The sequence below is a fragment of the Lates calcarifer genome, linkage group LG15 (assembly GCF_001640805.2).
Source record: "Lates calcarifer isolate ASB-BC8 linkage group LG15, TLL_Latcal_v3, whole genome shotgun sequence".
Lineage (NCBI taxonomy): Eukaryota > Metazoa > Chordata > Actinopteri > Centropomidae > Lates > Lates calcarifer.
Window position 1 is genome coordinate 26,628,727 of NC_066847.1, and position 13,407 is coordinate 26,642,133.

General features: G+C 40.4%; 1 protein-coding gene across 2 annotated transcripts in view; it reads right to left on the reverse strand.

Moving 5' to 3' along the window:
* LOC108888711 (CUB and sushi domain-containing protein 3) overlaps positions 1 to 13,407 on the reverse strand; it is a 197,833-nt gene that overhangs the window by 130,371 nt on the left and 54,055 nt on the right. For both annotated transcript variants that reach the window (XM_018684823.2, XM_051076168.1), the window contains exons 8-17: positions 13,082 to 13,169; positions 11,533 to 11,657; positions 10,956 to 11,077; positions 8,267 to 8,370; positions 7,825 to 7,937; positions 7,327 to 7,509; positions 6,295 to 6,621; positions 5,305 to 5,499; positions 4,799 to 4,937; positions 3,642 to 3,829 (exon numbers count right to left, since the gene is read on the reverse strand). In XM_018684823.2, the coding sequence (XP_018540339.1) occupies positions 3,642 to 3,829; positions 4,799 to 4,937; positions 5,305 to 5,499; positions 6,295 to 6,621; positions 7,327 to 7,509; positions 7,825 to 7,937; positions 8,267 to 8,370; positions 10,956 to 11,077; positions 11,533 to 11,657; positions 13,082 to 13,169 (1,584 nt within the window). The remainder of the gene's footprint in view (positions 1 to 3,641; positions 3,830 to 4,798; positions 4,938 to 5,304; positions 5,500 to 6,294; positions 6,622 to 7,326; positions 7,510 to 7,824; positions 7,938 to 8,266; positions 8,371 to 10,955; positions 11,078 to 11,532; positions 11,658 to 13,081; positions 13,170 to 13,407) is intronic.

Below are 13,407 nucleotides of genomic sequence, written 5' to 3' on the forward strand. Positions count from 1 at the left end.
GTAAGAATCACCCCAACGTGTGTGGCGGCTGCCAATGGACAGACTCGATGGCCCTCACGTCAGGAGTCCCGCTGGGAACGGTGTCATCCTGGATAACCAGGACGACAGATGCGTCCCTATCGGGATGGGGGGGCGACCATGCTGGGCAGAGGGGTGAATGGCACCTGGAGCCCAGGGCAGGCTCAGGCTCACATAAACATCTTGGAGCTTTGGGCTGTGTTCTTTGCACTAAAGCATTTCCTTCACTTTCTCCAAGGTCGCCATGTCTTGGTAAAAACAGACAACTCCATGGTGGTGGCATATATAAACTGCCAAGGTGGCACTCACTCTCTGCAGCTGGACAAGTTGGCTTGAAAAATAATCTTGTGGAGCAGCACCAGACTTCTGTCTCTTCAAGCGTCACATGTGCCAGGCATATTGAACTGGGGGGTGGATCTCCTCTCATGCGGAAACCCCCTATACTGAGTGGACTCTCCACCCTCAGGTAGTGGAACAGATTTGGCAGAGGTACAGCCAGGCAGCCATAGATCTCTTCGCCTCGCAGGAAAGCACCCACTGTCCACCGTTTTTCTCCTTGTGGGACAAAAACGCTCCCCTGATGCTCTAGCTCATCCATGGCCAAACGTGCTGCTCTATGCATTCCCCCCTCTCAGCCTGACTTCCCACTCCCTAGCCAGGGTGAGAGAGCAAGGCTTGTTGCTAATTATGATAGTGCCACGGTGATCATCCAAGAACTGCAGAAATAGAACAACTTCTGGCAGGAGAGCCTTGACCTCTCCCCATACGCAGGGATCTTTTGTCCCAAGCGCACAGGGAGATTTACCACCCTCACCCAGACCGCCCGTGAGAGGTGGAATCTGAATGCTGCAGGTCTGCCTGCACAGGTCATTGACACCATTCAGAGTGCAAGGACACGGAAAGAAACCGGTCTGGAATGATTTGAGAGGGGCTGGTCGACTATGCCGTTGATGCTGTTGTTATACAGGGGGCGTGCCCCAGGCACAGTTCGACCTGTCTGTCACTGACAGATGTGGTGTCATTGGAGCTTCCGTAGTTGGTCATGCCAAAGCGATTCCCATAGTGAAACACCTCACTCTGTTATCAAAGAACCAGGGATTACATTAGGTATCCCAAAGTTTCATCTCCATGCAATCCCTTTTCTGTTAAATTTAAGCAGATCACCCACTGAGAGAAGGTGAAAAGTGGATGTTCAGGGTGGTGAGGAGGAGTACAGGGTAGTAGTTTCATGGGGAGAGAGAACAGTGGGTATGACCTGCACAAATAAACTTCCACCACTCCTGGTCCTCATAAAAATATTTTTGTCCACTTGTTTTGCTCCTAGAACGAGCTGGTAGCAATGCAAACTGCAAAGTGATGCCCCCATTTTTCCTTGTGATTTTCAGGACTGTTGTTTGGATATCTTCCAAGTAGAGTTGCTTTGATGCACTAAAAATATGCAGATTTTAGGCACTGACTGGCAACAGTTGTGTAAGCAGTTATCGGGTCATCGGTGGGTAGGCTATTCTAAGAAAGAATTATCAGAAACTGTATTTTTATTTCTTAATTGTGCTGCTTTACAAACAATTGAATTGAACTGGTTAGCACTGTTCTCTTTCAGATGTGTCCTGGTTATAGTCCAACTTTTGGTGCTGCAGTAATTTCAGGTGACTGGCCCAGTCAAAGGACTCAGACATGTCAGAAAACAGTATCCTGTTTATTGTGAGATGTCTGTCTGGCATCAGTGACTGTGAGCCCGGTATGAAGTGTTTAAAAGGTACAGTACACATTGTGAAATTAATGTAAAACAGCAGCTACTACACAAATGAATAGCACCTGAGAGACACAGACAAATTGTTTTGTATTCTAAGATCTGATAAGGTTCAACACTCCGCCGTAATTGTTTGTAGTCCACTAGGAGACATGTAGGTATGCTGAAGGGCCTGCACAAGTTATGTCTTTGCCATGTGGCATGGCATGAACAAAACTGATACAGTTAACAGTGTAACACAGTAATTATATACTATATACTACTTGTGAGCTATAGATTACAGTCATCAACATTAATAATCTGTATAATAGCCCAGGCTGACTGATTACTGTTCTGTGATAACATGGCTCCCTCCTTTATATTGCTAGGCCTCTGAAGAAAACTTGTCTTGCTCTCCTAGAGTAATATCTGGTATTTTTAGTAAACAGTAACATATGAATTTTGCCTGAACACAATAGAGAAGTAGAGCATTCATTGATCACTGCCGGTTCTGGGCTCTGGGGTGCAGGAATTTGAGGGGGGGGATAATTCTCATTCAGCCCTGATCCTATGTCTGTAAATAACAAACAAGAAAAACTATATTTTTGTAACTAACTAGAACTAATACCCATTACATACAAAGAGAATGATGTAGCGCTTCCATGCCTCAGTATATTCAAAGCATAATTCATAACAACCCTATTTTGTAAGACCAATTTTGCAAATGAACTAGGCTCAGTTTCCCCAAAGCATTTCAGCAATAAGATATATCCTAAATTGCAATTGAAGAAGCTAATATGATCTTACTGTTATTGCTTTTCGATAGCCTCATCAACAAAAGAGAAATGCACTTGAGAGTGAAACACAGTAAGACAAAGGCACTTGTGGTCTGCTTTTGGTCAATAACACAGACATAATAACAAACTCTGTCTTATGAATCACTTCTGAGTGACAAGCATAATGGTGCTAGTGCAAACAATTGTGAAAATACATCACACTACAGCCAGAGCATTTTTCCATTTGATTTTTCAAAGACCACCAATCCATGTATAATGATGTGCGGAAAAACTCCCCTGAGCACAGGAGATTTTACCATGGCGGTAGTTATTCAGAGTATTCGATTATATACCTCTGAGAGCTAAGAGTTCTCTTCCACTGCCCAGATTTTCTTAAGTAGTCTGTGCACTTGAAGATCAGCTTGCATCTTTAAAACTAAGGGCTACTGTTGTACCTGACAAGGAGCAGTAAAGTACAAGAATACATTTGGATAGTCCAACAGTGAACATGGGTACCGGGACTGGGACAGGTCCCTTCCCCCACAGGCATTCTGTCTTCTGGGATCATAACTCTAGATAAATGTGTCTGATGTTTTGCCGCCTCCAAAATTCCACTGAACCTTTTGCTAAGCATTTGTTTAGATTTACAACACCAAATACTGAACCATTTCTTTTTAACCTCTCAAATAACAGGCCCTGCTAACATGTTTACAGTGGGGGTTTTAAACTTCTGCTCAACTTGAAACAATTTCGTAAAGTTCATCAGTTACCAGCTTCTCCAGTAGCAAAGTTGACCTTGGTCTCCCCCCAAAATAAGCAATATCTAAGATTCAGTAATGTCACTCTTCAATTTTTAATCCCTAAACGTCAACTGAATAAATTTTGTTTCATCCAGATAACCAAAGCTCTTGGCTCTGTCAGCTATTGTCACGTAATCCACCTGAAACACAATCTCAACACAGTTTGGTCTTGACACATAGTTTCAATTTGAAACTGATTGAATGTTTTTAAATACTGTGAAAAGTACTATGTAAAAGTTCTACATATATTATTCGAAAAAACTGTTTAATCCAGTTTATGCTCTGCAGCGCACATAGGCAAAAGTATTATACTCTCACCTTCATAGAAGATCTTGAATCCACTGTTTGATCGGCTATTATCGGTGGTAAAAAGCAGATACAGGAAGTTACTGCTACTAAACAGGAACTGAGGGACCTGGGTTCCATTAAACGAGCCAATCAAAGGAGATAGCAGGTTGGGACCATCATGCACTTCCAGGAAGTCATAGCTGAGTTCAGTTTGAAACCTTAAAAGTAAAACGAGAAGAGAGAGGGAGTTGACAATTATTTTTATTTGAAACAATACTTCTAGTTTGACAGACTAGACTATTTGAGGCCATTTTGCCTGTACAGTCCCCAGAGAAAATATTCTAATTCTGAGGAGATGAATGAGTAGACATGGCTTGCACAGCAATAAAATAAGATCAATGAGTTTTTTGGAAGTCTGATATGGTATGGATCTGTGGTCACCCTCGGGTCCATGTAGCATCAACCAAGTGACATCACCATAGAATTACAATATCGCCATTAATATTGTAAAAAAAAAAAAAAAAATCTAACATTTTCAGCATTTCTCTCTTGTTAACAAAAAAGAACCATATTACCCTGTCAGACAGAACAACCTAAGCATAGGAAAACTGGCTCATTTTAAGTACAGGAGGGGCAAACGATTTTGGATCATTTCACACACACACACACACCAAAAAAAAAAAAGAAAGAAAAAGAAAAAAAAACATTGGGAAAGTAGCTCTTTCTTTCTTTACAAAGGAATGTGTCAGCACTGAGAAAGCAGCAATTATAAAATATGAACATTTTATGGTTTTGCTTTTTAAATGGTAAGAAATAAAGATCTTAAAGCAAGACTATTTTTTTTCTTTTCATTGAAGCACTCCGAGGATGTGTGCGGAGGCCAGTAAGTGAAATAAAGAATTACTCAAGGCTTTCAATATTTTTGGAAACTAGGTACAGGTCTGCATTCCACCTCCTCTGATTTTCTGTGTCTTAGTCTGAGGCCTACAGGGCAAAAGGTAACACGTCTGTGTTGCTCATGTACTGTATGGATGTATATTTGTGTGCTGCATGTAGTGCTCACATACATTACACTATATTGATAAGGGATTGTGTGCTGTCTCAGTTTCTGTCTGTGCCTTTGTGAATCTGTGAGTGTGTGTATCTTTGTTTCCACGGCTCAGTTGTTGCAGCACTGTCATACAAACCTGTCAAAGCTGATCTTGATGGAACGTCCCAGTTCAGCCTCAATGACCCACTCACAACTCAGGGAGTCTTTGTAGTAACCTGGCCACCCCGGGGAGAGGATGACACCAGATGGCCCTGAGTAGTGGCCCCCACAAGGTGCTGGAGGGGCAGAGAGGAGGAAGAATTGTGGGGGAGGAGAGGAGGATGGGGCAGAAAAGTTGTTGTTTTAAAGGTGACACCACTCAGTAATCTTTTGTACCAACATGAAAAAAACTAAAAGAAAATAAATATAGGATGAGTCAGCAAAGGCCTGGAGTTACACAAACACCTGAACATAAGATAAATGTAGCCCTGTTTGGGTGGATTCTGAGCTGTGTGTTCCACATAACCCACTCAATGTTTTTTTTTTTTTTTTTATCAAATACTCTCTCAAATACTCAAATGTTCTTTTTTTTCCTCTTCCTAACTCAATCGTTGACCTATCTGTCAAACAACCACACAGTTATTAGTTATTCCATTTTAGTACCTTCACATTTAGGAATGAGCCCGCTCCACATCACCTTGCCTTCCTCCAGATGGCATGTGATGGTGTCAGCCCCCTGCGTCTTGATGAAGCCCTCCTCACAAGCCACAGAGATGGAGCTCCCCAGCTGGAAACTGTCCCCAAAGCGCCTGGCATTCAATGGTATGCCAGGGTCAGGGCACTCATTACGCCCAAAAGCTTGTAATGAGAAGAAAGAGAACAAGATCTAGTGACAAACGCTCTTGTGTGAATGAGGAATGGGGTCTGTGAGAAGTAGGAAGATAAGGGAAATGGATGTAGCTGTCTGCGGTAGAGAAAAAAAAACAGAGGTCTGCTCTGCACACCTGAGGGTGACAATAGCTTGTGTCTTTAGAACTTGTTGTGCCTCACCAGGAGAAAAAAGAATGGTGCTCTATTAGGCAACGAGGCACAAAGACCTAAGAGGTGATGTTTTTTCCCTTGTCTATTGTTGGTTATTTGTTAGCAGGATTATGCAATGAGTACTGAACCAATTTGCACCAAACTTGTTGAAAGGATGGGGCATGGGCCACGGAAGAACCCATTTAGCTTTGGAGTGGATCTAGTTAAAGGTCAGATCCAGTAATTCTTTTTTTTTTTTTTTTTTTTTTAAATCAGTTTCCATAACATTGTGAGATTTTTCAACAATTCTGTCAGGAAATAATGTAGTGATAATGGAGATATGTAGGATGGTTTGGCCTTGGTGGAGGTATGCTCTACTGAGCAGCAATTTTTGCTATAATCTCAAACAAAAATTACAGGTGCTGTTCAACTTCGTTCCCACCTTTTTTAATTCATGATATGTAAAATATAACTTGTTTGTACATTAATTACAGTTCTAAAGATAATTTCCAGTCCTGATATTTGCTAAGAGTCAGTCATACTAATCATCACACTAATCCCTAACCCTCATGTGTTTGCTTATAAAGGCTTTACTAGATATGATTGTTTGAATTAAATTGATCAGTCACTTACTGCTATAGGTGATATTGAACCCTCGTCCAGACATTGAGTGATCAGCCTGAAACTCCAGCTGCAGTACATTGCTGTTGGACGTCAGATGGGAAGGAACTTCGGCCCCTGAGAAGCGTCCCAGTATTGTGGCTCCTGACTGATCCCCATCTTTGATAGTGAGGAAGTCATAGGGAGGCTCCAGGTCAAAGTCATTGAAGGCTAGGTGGATTCTGGAGCCCGGCTCGGAGATAATCAGCCACACGCAATTAAGGTTGTTCCCATAGCCCTCTGGGTAGTCGGGAGACAATACCGTCCCCATGGGAGCAGTGAAGTTGGAGAAACAGGGGACTGTGTGATGGAGGGTGCAACATATATTAGTAATGCTTTAAAAACTTAAATATCCCAGGTGAGGCAATTTACCACAACTCTGACAATCATACTGAGGATTCTGCCATGACAAGATCAGGCACAAAGATCAGCATAGAACAATGTCAGTTCTGTATAACTAGCTCAGAATCAGTAGACAACACTGCTCCCATGGGTGCTGAGTAGTTGGAGAAACATGAAACTGTAAGGGGGCTGAGCATAGAAGTTACGGTACAAAAACAGACATAAAGCAATATAGGTGCCAATGAATACTACACTCTGTCCCAATGGACACAGTTAACTGGAGGAAATAGTAGACTAGATTTTTGTTATGGATATGGGTTAGGTATAGTGAAACTCACAGGAGGGGTTTAGAGAGAGGGGTTTAGGGGTTTAGCTTGAGAAAGGACAATGTACAGTATAATGCAGGTTTCCTTTCTCCAGTCTACTACAAGAGTGTGTACCCTATTTTCTTCTTTTTCAAATCAAACTCAAATAACAAGGCAAGCATATGCTATCAATTCCCATTTTACATTATGTATATTGCTGTTTACACACAATACACTGTATGGTCATTTAACGACGCTGTAATTAATCCTCCAATAGTTTAGTGTCATTGTGAACTTTCCAAGCACATAAATAATTGCTTAATTTGCTGTCATGAAAAAAAGCCTGTGTTGGACTCACATATGCAGATGGGGATATTAGCCGACCACTGATTGTTGTTCTGGCAGGTTATCATCCTCTCCCCAATGAGCTCAAATCCAAACTGGCATTCAAAGCGCAGAACATCTCCATTTAAAAAGCCACTACCCTCTTGGTAGCCATACAGAGGTGTACCAGGGTCACCGCAACTCTCTTTGTCAATTTCTGTGGGTGAGAGGAGAAGCGGAGGGGAGAGGGATAGAAATGGGAAAGTGGGGAAAGGGGGAAAGTACAGGATTGAGTCAAGCCAAGTACTTTGAGGTACTTTATTCTTCAACATTATCTATAAAGGTCCAGGTGAACAGTCTGAGAGCCTGGTTAAGGAAGTTTTTTTTTTTTTTTTTTGAAGCAGATAGAGAAGAGAATGAGACGCAGATAGAGGGTTGGAAAGGCAGACAGGAAACTGGACCTGCTGAACGAGACAGTCACAGACATGCATACAGACAGTGAGAGATGATATCAGCACTTAAGTCTGTGTACCCTTATAGTTGATCTTGAAGCCAATCGAGCCCACACTCTCATCAGACTGGAGATGAAGCCACATCTGATGGGACATGCTGACAATCAGGTCTGGGACAAAGCTTCCAGTCAGCCTGCAGACAGGGCAACAAAAAAGTCACTGAGGTATCAAAATACACTTTTCAAGCCTCATCTCATCACACAGTGTTATACAGAAACTTTCTAAAATCTTCTAAAAGGAACTGAAACAAAAAAATTAGACTTTAAACATCATTATGGATCATTACAAAGTACTGTATATTTCAACAGAATAAGCCAGAATTTAAATGGCAGTTTTTCACTCAAATCAAGGTTCTTTGCTTCAGTATTATATGAAAACCTTTATCTAACCAGCTTGGTAACATCTGACTACAATATTATGGTATGATAACATATGCAATTAAATATTTTATGCAGTACTTACACTTGAATTATTGTTTTAGAGTCACCTACTTCCCCTCCATCTCCAATGGTTAGTGAATCATACCCAATTTCAAGGTCAAACTCTTCAAAGTTGATCTGAATAACCTGTTGTGAAATACAAAATATGATGCTTTTATGATCTGTCCTTTGATAAGTGTTAAGCTAAAGAAAAGCAATCCTTGGAGGCTTAATATTTAGGCACATTGCTATTGATTTTCTATGTTAACATACACCATAGATTTTCAGCATATGTGCATATGTGTTCCCCAGCAGTGTTTTATAGACTCAATACAAACTAAACTATGACTCTGAATGCTCCATCATCAGATAGGTGTAAACAGAATGGTCTCCCCTGGAGACTACTGTACTGTAGTGGTTCAAACTCACAGCTCTATCAATCAACATTGCTACTGCTATCCTGACAGCCAATCTTATTCATGGTATTCATGTATATAAGTCAAACCCCCTCTATCAGATGTGCAGGAATTTCAAATGACTCAAATTTTATTACCAAATAACCATCTCATTTATAAGAAATTCATAACACAGCTGCTCATTTCCATAACTTGCCTTTAGAGAAAATGTTTCTGGAGACAGCTAAACTGTGAGAGGGAAGCCTATGTAGAGAAAGTCTATGTAAAATTATATACATTTCTACGAGCAGATAGCAACATGTTTGATCAAACAATGCTGTAAAGACCTAAGATTTCCTCTTCCCTCATACCTCAGATAGCTGCCTAATGAAGCCTATATTTTGATACTTTTATGAAATATGCAGAAAGTACCTCTAAAATTCAAATCAACAATAACATCAATAAATAATGGAAAGCAAACATAGAACTCAACTCACATCACATTTTTGACTGTTAAAATAAGGCTTTGACAAATAGTTCATGTCTATTCCATACGCCCTCACAAACAAAGGACACGAGAAACGTCATTCAAAGCAATATAGAAACTGACAGCAGCATCTCTTCACATTACTTTAGAGCACAAATCAAACACTAAGAACCAATCACAGCTAGGCAGTTTTAAGAGTCCAGAATTATTAATTGCCTGTCCACATTCACCCTTGAGATATCTTTGTCAGCTGTCAACAGTATGTCTTCTTTCCCTTAACAACTGTACATAACATCACAAAAGATGACATATTCACTAATCAAACTGGCAACATCTGCTTACACTAATAATAATCATGGAAAATTGAGTCTACTGCAGTGACATTAAAGCCACATTATCTCAGCCTACACTTTGCCTGCATGGATTAGTGATGAAAGGAAGGATGTTGTAATGGTACGAGTGTCACATCTGTTGATGACAAACATATGATGGCCATTTGTTCATCCTTAGCATCCCCTTTTCTGGCCATTGGGAGGACAATGCCTGCACAATATCCATGTGTAACAGCCTCATTAAAATCCACACATAAGCATAATTACCATAATAACACTAATGGACCGAGTTTCAGTGCCAAGTCAATGGCTTGTTTGCCTAGAAGAGGGCACGACGGCACAAAGCTATGGCACTTGCCAGTCCTAGTGAGTTTTGAATGAGAGTTGGTTGGTTATTGTTTATTAGCAGGATAGCACTTAGCTGACACCCCTGTGTATATGACTCACTGGACAAAATACCAATAGAGAAATAAATTTGATGTAGAAGAGCAGCAATGACCATTAGAAAAACAGCTTTGACCTCTTCACTTTGGGGAAAAGTTGGTCTCACTCAATCATTATTTCACTCCATTTCTGTTACCCTAGATAAATGAAGCGAATTGCTCAACTGCCAACAGCCACGATCAAACTGGTAGGCTAGTGAGAACTGAAATGCAATCTGCATCCATGTATATTAATGAGGCACAGTAACAATGAACTTATGTCAAAATATGTGCATTTTCTGTGCAACCTTTTCCCATCTTGGGAAGCCCTTGGAAAATAAACACATTCATAAATACAAACCCAATAAGGAAACACCTGGACAAATGGTCTACACTGCTGGGACAGAGAATTTTCTAATGTTCTAAATCTAAAGGTTCACTCGTTGGGGGAAAAGGAAAAAAATGTCCATTTCTGCTCATTATCTAACAAATGAGGAACTATTACACTAGAGAAAAGGAAAAAAAAAGAAAAACACAAGTGGGGCATTACACCATATTCTTTATACTCTGCTTTAAAGCCTTTCTGGGATTTCTACTATAATTTAATCCAGAAAATAAAAGCTATTATTTAATCTTTATAAATACCACATTTACAGTGCAAGGAGACTACTCTGAAGTAGATGAAGCATTTCTTATCTAAATGGACTGAAGGTAACAATGGCAAACACTTTTTTTCATGTCTGATTAAAATTTGTAACCACCTTTAACAGTAGCCATGGGTATCATCATACCTCTAGTCTATGTGGCCTTTTAATCTTAGAAGCAGGAAGCAACTGCTTGATTTATGGTGTAAAGCAGATGTGTATATGTTCCACACAAAATGGAACTTTTGCACTGTCATGGTGACTTTAACTGTGGACTGTGTCCAGACTTAATTGCTCAATTTAGCCAATCGGGAGGGGGGGGTCAGGATACAAAGGCTACTAGTGGTAGGACCCCACATGACAACAGTAGCAGTGGGTTTTCATTAGACTTGGTCCAACAGCTAATTATACAATACAAGAAAAATGTAAGAGCCTCAACTCAGTTCTAATACCTTGTTTGGATCGCTGGCTGTGATGATCCACACGCACTGGGAGTTACTCTCATACTGGATAGGGAAGTTAGGGGACGTAAAGGTCCCTGATGGTCCCTGAAGATTCGACCCACATGTTTTCACTGCAACAGTATAAAGATAAGCATGAGGCCACAGATGATATACACCAGACAGATTCAAACACACACACAATGTAAAATTATCTAAATTATCTACAAAACTACAAGTCAGTCCTAGGAATGTTAAATTTACACTAAATATTGATGAAAAGGGTACTCAGAAGGCAGTGTAATAATTCTTGTATTGTAACATGACAGAAAGGTACTATATTGTTTGCACAGGTAGAGAGAGGGTCTATTAGCTACATTTCCATTAATCAAATTCTGAAAGGTGCTTCAGGTATTATGAAACAGAGAAAAACAGGCAGAGCATTTTGGAACAGAAAAGTAAAGAGCTGCAGCAGAGGCTTTCATACATAATTAACAGAAATGAACTTTCCTCTATCTGCATAGAGCCTATATCCAGAGGCACTGCCTTAATCAAACTGTTTTATTAGCTCCTCAGTAGCCTCGCTCACCCTTGCAGACGGGTCTGTGGTCGCTCCAAGCAGCAAAGACTTCAGCTACGCGCTGGCAGGTAATCGTTTTAGAACCTTGCAGCACATGGTCCTCATCACAGGTAAATTGAACAGTGGCTCCGATGCTAAGATAATAAACACCATTAATGCCTGAAAAAGCAATCAATGCCTCAAATATGACTCCTGATGAAATATCAAATTCATTAGTTATTTAATGTCATTCATCGTCATGAGTTTACATTGTACTGTGCATTAATATATCAAATCCAGTAGATAAACTGGTGAATTTATTTGTTTATCTATTATTTCCTCATTTTTCATACTTAAAAATGTCCAAGATAAAAATATGAATACCAATAATGCTCTTTAATGCAGTGAGGTCTTTTTCCACATGAAAAAAACCCACCTTCATTATGTTCTATATGAATGCTAAAAATGCTAAACCTGAAATATATTGTAAATTAGAGATAACAGAGTCCAGAGGAGAGTCATCTTAGGCTCAGAGGGTATTCACAGATCAGCCACTTTTTAGCACCAGATTCATAGAGGCAGGGGTCTACCACAGCAGACAGGATCCAAGGTGCAGTCTGTGCAAAGATGCCCCTGAGACAGTCCAGCACATAATAGCAGGGTGTAATACACAAGCTGGATCAGTGTTCATTAACAGGCATAGCCAAGTGGCTGGAATAGTGTAGAGGAACATCTGTGCCGAGTATGGATTAGAAATCCCCATGTCCAGATGGGACACACCACTAAAAGTGGTTGAGAACAACATAGTTAAGATCCTATTGGACTTTAAGTTCCAGACTGACAAACAGCTGCTGGATAACCAACCAGACATAGTGGTGGTTGGAAGAACAGAGGAGGGCAATTTGTGATTCATGTCTCAATCACAACTGAGAGTAACATCAGAAAGACAAAGCACAAGATGACTGAGAAGTACCAGGGCCTGAATGAACAACTGTAACAGATGTGGAAGGTGAGGTCCAAAATGGTCCCAGTGGTAAAAGAAGCTTTAAGGACTGTGACCCCGACACTGGGAGAGTGTATCCAGCAGATTCCAGGTACAACATCTGAGGTCTCTGTCCAGAAGAGTCCTGTAATCAGCTAAGATACCAAACTTGCGAGAAGGATGACCTGAGCTTCTGGCAACTGGTTTTAATGTTTACGTGGAACAGACCCATTTTAAGAGCTAAAGAGGTTTCTAAACCTGCATAAATACAATGTGTAATCTGTACAATGTAGCTAAATAAAATACATTTTCTGAAAGTTGATTTTATTGTTTTCCTAATTTGAGGGACATGATATGGTATGTGTGCTATGTATGATATTATGAATATCATTAAGAGACGGTCTATCGCTCAATATCAACAAGAAGTTTCTCCACAGCTGTAGTAAATAGGTCAAATATCTGATATATGATGCAATGTAACAAAGTTACTGGATGTCATGACATATAAATTGGTTGGGGAGCACATTTTCCAATGCCTTAACCCTCCTCTACACAAATCTGAGCTCTTTCACTTCAGCTGCAGAAGCGCCAACTCACCTGAAGTCAGAGCCAATCCGTTTGCCATTCTCCGGCTCCCCTGGGTCAGGGCAGTAATTAGACACCTGTTTGATTCCTCCTTCATTCACTGAATGAGAAAGAGAAAGACCAAGAATGCTTTGAGAGAGACACTTAAATTTTCAAAGCTTCGTACTTTCAAAAAACACCCACTGCAGTGAAAAGCACTTGAATAGTGGATAATGTCTGAATGTTTAGTGGTTATGTTTGGCAGCAGGATTTGGTTTCAAGAATTATATATCTAGTTTAACAAATCGACCTCATCTCTCAATGTCAGAGACTTCCAACTGCGACTTAAGAGTATTTGG